Consider the following 7696-nt stretch of genomic DNA (forward strand, 5'->3'; position numbering starts at 1 on the left):
TTACAAATATTGTATATTTATGTATTTTAAAAATCAAAAAACCCAATGTAAGAGTAGTTTCTAAAAGTATTGATGTTCCCTCTGATGATGGTCTGTAGGGACCGAAAAATGTTAGGGTGCTAAGAACTGAAGTAGTAAAAGCTTCAACAGTCACACTGGACGGAACTGTTTTATCATTTGTAATAATTAAGTTGAACAATTGCAACGGGATGCTGAAATACAGAATCATAAAATACAAGAAACTGTCTTATATTTCGTTATAAACTGTGATATAAGGGAACGATTTGGAAAACTGCAATGTAGACAGGATAAAAAAATACTAATTTCTTATGGAAATAAGCAAGTTACTTTTCCCATCTGAGCAGTTCACTGGGTCACCGTAAAGGCAGACAGAATATGTTGTACCGCTCTTTTGAGAGCCCCTTTCCTTGGTTCGAATCCAAGTCGAATCTAACTCATTTAGAATAAACAACTCTATACTTGTTTTTTACACGTTTTAAGAAGCCAACAGAATTGTGAGGTATTCGTTCTGTCCATTTGAAACAGGACGCGGGCCATAAACGGCTTTAGTTAGGAACTGAAGTTATTTTTCTCGTTCTGGTGTTTATGGCTTGTTATCGATTGCAACCAAATTGTCGCCTTGAAGGATGCTACGCACCACAGAAACAAGGGAATAATAATCATCAGCTTCACGCTACTGTTTTGTCCTTCCTTGAAGTCATCAGAGAGATTCCGAGGGGAAATCATAGCAGACGGCTAGCATGATGCACTTGGATTTACCCGGGTGTTCAGCATACAGTAGTGCTTCGGACCCCCGTGCGCAGTGCAAGTGGTCAGTGGCTCCGGTCTGAAGGAGCACCTAACGTAAAATGTAAAGGTAAAGTTGTCCCTGTGCTTAACTAATTAAGCACTACGCCATAAAGGCGTATGGGGAATAGATGTATAGATCCACATTTTCTTGACCTTGGCACTAGATGGAGGTGAGTGGTCAGCTTCACGCCCCGGTCGCTTTACCCCCGAGGAAAGAGTTCCCGGTACCCGTTGGGTAGAAGGCTGGGTGGACCCCAGAGCCTGCCTGAAGGAGCACCTAGCTTTTCCAAATTACTCGTACGTTGATCACCGCGAGGGAAATCTTTTACGTAAACACTGACCTTTATTTTAAATCAACGAAAACAATTCCAGTCACGACTAACCTGATGTTTCGTAATAACGGCATAGACTTTGAGTCTGAATAATTAATACAGCGGTTCTCATTTATTGTTCAGGGAGATGTACACTAACGGCAAACTGTGATTCTAAGTGTGACTTATTCGTTAACTAATAACCGTATACACTTCACATCCCCACCTCGTTTCCGCTGTTTACACTGCTATCCAGTCCCGTTGGTACGCCCTGAGAACTCGTGCGTACCGATTGGCTAGACTGCAATCTCTAAACCGAATAACCGAACGTTAACTAAGTTGAGGACGGAACGGTTACAATGCAACCTGAGTAACTACTAACATATTTAATGCCTATCTAATTCGAAACGCATGCGCATAACGTTCATTCGCTGTCATAAGACATGCGTACGACGCCGAGGTGTCATTTAAGCTTAGACGGCGGTCATGCTTACTGCTTCTCAAGAATGGGTCCGACCACTTTCTTAAATAAGGAAATATGACCGCTTTCGAAGAAGAAATTATCCGTGCCACATAGTGTGTTCATTAGTCCGTAGAAGGTTAAAGTGAAATAAAAGTACAGGAATACGGTTTTGCGCATGCCTCCTCATCTGGAATGTCGTTGAAGTGCTTTCCATCAGAGCGCCATGCCTTGTCACCCCGCAGAGCACGGACGTACGCGTTTCTGCATCAAGCGCCTAACTCCCGTGTAGTAAAGAGCGACAGTGTCTGTGTGTTTGACAAATAATACGAGAACTTTCAGAAAATAAATCAAATAAATTGTCGGGTTCGTTAAAAAAAATACAAATCACCTCATCCTCGTGCACTATCTAAAAAATTAAACAGTCGATTTTCATTAAATTCTGGAAAGTAGACATGCATGTTCAGCTTAACGGTGTTCCCTGCAGAAAGAAAGGTTTTAACACGTAACCATACAGATGTACGCACATTAAATTTCGGGACGTCACATGCTTGCTCAGAACTTCATATGGTTGTCCTACTCCACAGTTACGACAGTTGTGACGAAGGTTACTACGGGCCGAATGTGTTGTTTGCAAAATGTATTCATCTTTAAAAAAACTTCATGAATTTCACTTAATATTAAATTCGAATATTTTAAACTATTCAGAGGATCAGTGAATTTTATTTCATGGGGGAACTGAATTTTGTAATCATGTAATCACAAGAGTTTACGCAAAACGTTACGGATTATCGGTGGAGTGGTATAATAACAATTCGGTACAGCAATTTGCAAACTTGCTTTTCCATGCACATAAAACCCTTCGAATCCAAAATCCTCTCCCAGAGTTCAAGGTCATTTTGTCTTCATCATTTTTTCTTGAATTGAGTAAATCAGTATGCTTTAACTGGCATCTTCCTGGGCCTTCCGTGCATACGCTCAGAACTGCATGCAAGAATACGCGTAGATGAATTTGGCACACTGTATCACGATCATGCTTTCTTCTGGACAAATTCCATTTAGGCGCACAACATTGTACATTGAGATTCAGTTACGCTTGAAGAGCAAATTATGTGTCTCAAATTAAATTAAATATTAGACTTTAAATGATGTAAGTTCTTCTACGACGGCTCTGCGCATGCGTAACATGAAACGATTCAGGAGGAGACGTATTACAGGTACTGGTGCAGGCAAACTCGCGTGGAAGGATAAGATAGGATCCGAGATTCAAATCCCATACCCTTCGAATACAAGTCAGACGCTTACGTGCTGGGGGTTACCTACTTGTTTGCTGCAATTGTCTTCCGCGTAAATGGAGAGTCTGAGCTGTAACTGAGGCATTCACTGGTCTCCGTGTCGCAGAGTCTGCATGTCCTGTTTTGATGGGTACGTACCATAAATCTTCAGGATACTGACACGACCTGAGCCTTCGGTTTATCTTGTAATGTTCTTTTTAACATTAAAGTTGGAATAGCTCCAGACTGATAAGTCCCTTATCAAAGTACGAGGCAGAACACGACCAGTGGACAGTCAGGCGTCGCTGATGTGAGTGTCAGTGTGTACAGTACTCACCCAGGAATTCAGTTCATCCAACTAAGCTTCAAGGTACATAGATATAACTCATATTCATATCTGCTCTTAAGGCGCGTCCACATTACTCGTGCTCGTGCTCGTGTGACTCACTATGCTCGCGAGTAATGTGAGCGACATGACAAGTCACGAGACAAGAAAATTTTAATTTTTTAATTTTAAAACTATAGCCAATAAATTAAAATACAACTACAGCCTAAAGACACTACGAGTAAATATATGGATCCTCACGCGCCGAAGCCTGGCGAGCAACTGAAGTAGTGTGGACGAAGATTTACGGCCACACGTAAAAGCCAGACAAGTCTCCCGACGAGCACAAGCCTGGCGAGCACGAGCAATGTGGACGCGCCTTAAGGAATGGAGCGAGTCTTAGGCAGCCATTGTTTGTGAGCTGTTATAATTGATTGTAGATGTAACAGAAGTGCCAATAAATCCAATCATCCAGTCCAGAACCCGTTATTATTAGTCACGGAACCCTGGACACGTGACATTACTATTCTTCAATTAACACCTTAGTCTCCCAACATGTCAGCAGGAAGTATTTCACGGGCCTGTTTGTTTCTCTTGTCATCGCGTCCCCTTTGCAACCTATTAGGCACTACCAGCGGTACATGTCTTGCCTATGCAGTAGTAGAACGGAGCTGTGACACGCGACTCTAGGACTTGCTGCCAATACGTAACCGAAGCTGCTGTTTGTGTTTGTTTCAGGCACGAAAATGTTGATAGCTCTTGCTCTCAGTACCGCCGTCCTGACGCTTGCCGGCTGCACATCAGGCGCCGTTTACAGGGAGATACTGCCTGAGAGACAGGGTGAGTCTGAAATATTTACAGTCAACTGCTACTCCTATCTTGCCACGTGTCGACTTGAAAGCAGCTGTAAGTTACTCACTTCCAAATTTTCCTAGAAGCCATATAAGATATGACAGTACTTTGAGGAGCCCAGATACGCTTTCACTGCGTGCAATTTAAAAAATTTTATGCTTAATCTAAATTTCTGGGTAAGTACAAATTTTTGCGAAACGTCTGGGAGACAAGGCAATTTATCCAAGAAGCCGAGAGGGAAAATGTACATGTTAAGAATTAGCATATGCAGAACGACTGCTTGGGCAGTTAGGGCATCCGTATTCACTGTTAGATTAGAAGGAAATAAATACAGAATATGGCCAGATAAATTATCGGACTCATTCCACAGTTTTTTTTATGTATACTTAAGATATTTTCGCCCAATTCCCTATATTTTTTGTCAAGTATAGCGGTAGGGATAACCTCGATTTTCGGCGTTTGGAGGCTTCATGTCCTGAAGCTATTACAAAGCAGTCGCTACATTCAAGGCGAAGTTCGGAGGCTCGCCTGTTATATGCCGAAAGTCATGTGTCTAGGTTCAGTACATTCTGTGCTCCTCATCTTATCACGGCCCTTCCGCCATATCTGGCAGTTGTGCTAGAGCCAAAGCCCTTTTGAATAATCCCCCTGATATCTATCAGCTATGACATTTCACAGTAGAAGCTCTGTACTAGATGGGTACTGAAAGTATACGTGTATATGGCTGGAGGTCCCTGGCCACGATTCTTGCATGTGGCACTTTTCGAACGGCCCATAATGCGTGCCATGGCTATACAGCAACACTGTTACCAGGTTCATAGGCAGTTCGTCCGAAGGCCCTTACGGTAAGCGTAGGACTGAGTAGCTTATGGTATAACAGCCGGGATAATTTAAAAATTTTCCATCCCTCATTAATTTCACATCTCCAACTTCCAAGTAATGCTTCCTCAATAATGCTTATACAAACATCTTAAATCTCTATTTGAGATGGCAGGCAATGGAAGTACTGACTACGGCCGTTTAGGTTAAGACTCCGTGTAGTTTGGTAGCTAGTTACGGACGTTTGAGTTAATTGCTGCCTTCACTTTTAGGGTACCCGGCATTTGGAGGCAGCTGGTATCTCCGCGCCTACTATAAGACCATACGCTGCCAACACAGAACACCGCAGTCTACCTTAAACCGTTACCGCTTCCTCAGCTTGAAAGTTTATGTATTCCTTTGCCCTCATAATCTCATTACGAACATAACACTTTAAATATCTTAGCCATTTCCAGAACAAGACAGTTTACCTTAACAAGTCTGTCTCTATTCTTGAAATCCGGACGGCAACAGGCACAGTTCGATGATCGTCTGTTTCATTCGTTTCGACAGAAGCTCCCGGCAAATGTTTCGTGGAATTAAGCGCGGGGGAGTCGTACTACAAGGAAAACGAGTGTGTGAAATACACCTGCCAGCCATCTTCCCGGGTCGGCTACGTGGAGCTGGTCGGATCAACGTGAGTATAAATAATAAGTGCTTCTAGTTATACGCCTTGAACAGTTCATGGTTACTCGGCTGTTCAGGAAACTGTCCTTCCATAGAATAAGAAGTTTCATTCCATGTTCACAAAACTCCGCCATTCAAACTTACTCTCTGTTACTCGTGGATAAATCAAGTACAGACCTTCACATTTATTTTATCCAAAGATTTCATTGCACGAACTTCGGTAAGAACTAATCGCGTACTTTCGTTTGATAAGACATAGAATGTAGAGAAAACGACGCCTCCAGCAAATCTTAATTTCCGCGGGTGCGGTTAGCGGAGGCGTTGCCTAGCAACGCTAGGTGATTACACAGACTGATGGGAGGGATTTATGAAGTGCACAGTTGAGATGGTCTTATGTGCCATGATATGCATACCAAGTTTCATAAATATCGGTTGAGGCATTCAAAAGTTGATAGGAGTGAATACACACATAGATACAAAGACTATTTTTAATTTTTCAAATTATGAATGTAGGCTAACAAAATTACACTTGGAATCTTAAATTATCTCTTCCAAATATCTGTAACTTTCCTTCTTCCACTTATGTTCTTCTGATTTTCATTTTACACGCAACATTAAGTGGAGAATATAAAGTCTGAATTGCTTGCTACTTAACTTTCTTCATTTCCTTGCTACTTCGTTTTATGTAGTGCGGATTTGTTTTCATAACTTTGTTCTTACACAGTGAATTTTGTTCTTCCCTCAGAGTGACAAAAACATTCACACCATATGAAGCAAGAGACAGACTCACAGCTTTGTATTTCTGAGTTATGTAGAGGAGCATGCAATGTACACATATCATGTGCTGAATGCTAGCAAGCTTCACATTACATAATCTGCTCTTAGTTCCAGTCCAATTTGCCAGTATCTTTCCCAGCCTCATGAACACGGACACAAGGAATGTGTCCGGAGTGTTGCCTACGTTAATTCTGTTGCATACAATTACAGAATTTCACACTAGAATCGTTCCTACCTCAGAAGTTCGTGCATCAACCATGTAATTATTATCTGTTATAGGAAACTGTGGCCGGTAACGGTAGCCGAGCGGTATAAGGCATGTACTGTCTTCGCTCGCTTGGAAACCGGGATCGTGGGTTCGAGTCCCACTCAGGGCATGGATGTTTGTGTGCGTTTTTCTGTTTGTGTACAGGCAGAGGTCTTGCGACGAGCTGATCACCCGCCCAAGGAGTCCTACCGAATGTGTAAGATAGAAAAACCGAAGCGAACGGAGAAGTACACGGAGGTAGGCCTAGGCCCACTGGGGCTGTAGTGTCATGGGAAAAAAAATAGGAAATTGTGAAAGTACGATATTATGGTGGCTCTTAATGGTATAAGGTAGGAGCCAAATTTCGTGACAATGGGCCAACTGCTTCCAAAGCTGGAATGGGGGGGGGAAACACATGGCATGAGAATCCCATAAACCTGCTTTCTTTATTTGTGAAAGGGGAGTAGGCTGAGAACAAAGTTTTGACTCAACTAAATTCTGGTACTAACTTTCTCTTCACACAAAAGTTATACCGCCATGACGCCTTAGTGTACATACCGTACTTAAAATATTATGCCGCAAGGACTTGGGCAGAGCCCTCCGAGGTGGACTTGTAATCAAAATAGGGAAGGATGCAGAAGAAACTCACTCAAGACCATTGCTACATTTCTGTTTCAGGTGTTCGATGAGAATTATAAGCTTCCCTGGTTGCGAGGACAAGCCCGAGAACTTAACACTGAAGTACCCTGAGTGTTGCCCCTCAACCTGCTCCTCGTCACATGAAATGAATCTGTGGTAAATGCAGCCCTCTTGTTACATCGATGTTATAGTGACATTGGGGTATGTCTGTGGTCACAAATATAGGCTATTAAGCAAAGTCTTCCGCATTCAGTCCAGTCTCTAATCCCTTAGGCATTAGTTCATGATGTGTTTGGTAGGATCATCTGTGTTGTGATGCCATGTGCTTCTGTAGAAGTTCAGACTCTTTACTGCTGGAGAGCATTCGTTCCTACGAAAACCCGATGGATTTCTATCGAACTACACGACGTTACAATCCAACACATCCTACTCCTCACAGTAGCCCCTTTGAGTAGCTGAAATCCAACACGTGTTCAGTATTTTTCCAAGTCCTACCTGCTTATAGTATCCTGTTAC

At 42.5% G+C, this 7696-nt stretch overlaps 1 protein-coding gene across 1 annotated transcript; it reads left to right on the plus strand.

Annotated features, from left to right (window-relative positions):
- The first annotated feature begins 3118 nt into the window (after window positions 1-3118).
- LOC111868842 lies at window positions 3119-7421 on the plus strand. The gene is made up of 4 exons (XM_023859867.2): window positions 3119-3225; window positions 3919-4020; window positions 5404-5527; window positions 7220-7421. The coding sequence occupies exons 2-4, from the start codon at window positions 3927-3929 to the stop codon at window positions 7338-7340; spliced, it is 339 nt and encodes a 112-aa protein (XP_023715635.1). The 5' UTR covers window positions 3119-3225; window positions 3919-3926; the 3' UTR covers window positions 7341-7421.
- The last annotated feature ends 275 nt before the right edge of the window (window positions 7422-7696 follow it).

Source organism: Cryptotermes secundus, unplaced genomic scaffold (genome assembly GCF_002891405.2).
Source record: "Cryptotermes secundus unplaced genomic scaffold, Csec_1.0 scaffold310, whole genome shotgun sequence".
NCBI classification, from domain to species: Eukaryota; Metazoa; Arthropoda; class Insecta; order Blattodea; family Kalotermitidae; genus Cryptotermes; species Cryptotermes secundus.

Bases quoted from the DNA above. Each gene is read 5' to 3' on its own strand.
- LOC111868842 (XM_023859867.2), top strand. From the start codon at position 3,927: ATGTTGATAGCTCTTGCTCTCAGTACCGCCGTCCTGACGCTTGCCGGC. The intron at 4,021-5,403 runs GTGAGTCTGAAA...TCGTTTCGACAG, and splicing joins GATACTGCCTGAGAGACAGG to AAGCTCCCGGCAAATGTTTC. The intron at 5,528-7,219 runs GTGAGTATAAAT...TTTCTGTTTCAG, and splicing joins GTGGAGCTGGTCGGATCAAC to GTGTTCGATGAGAATTATAA.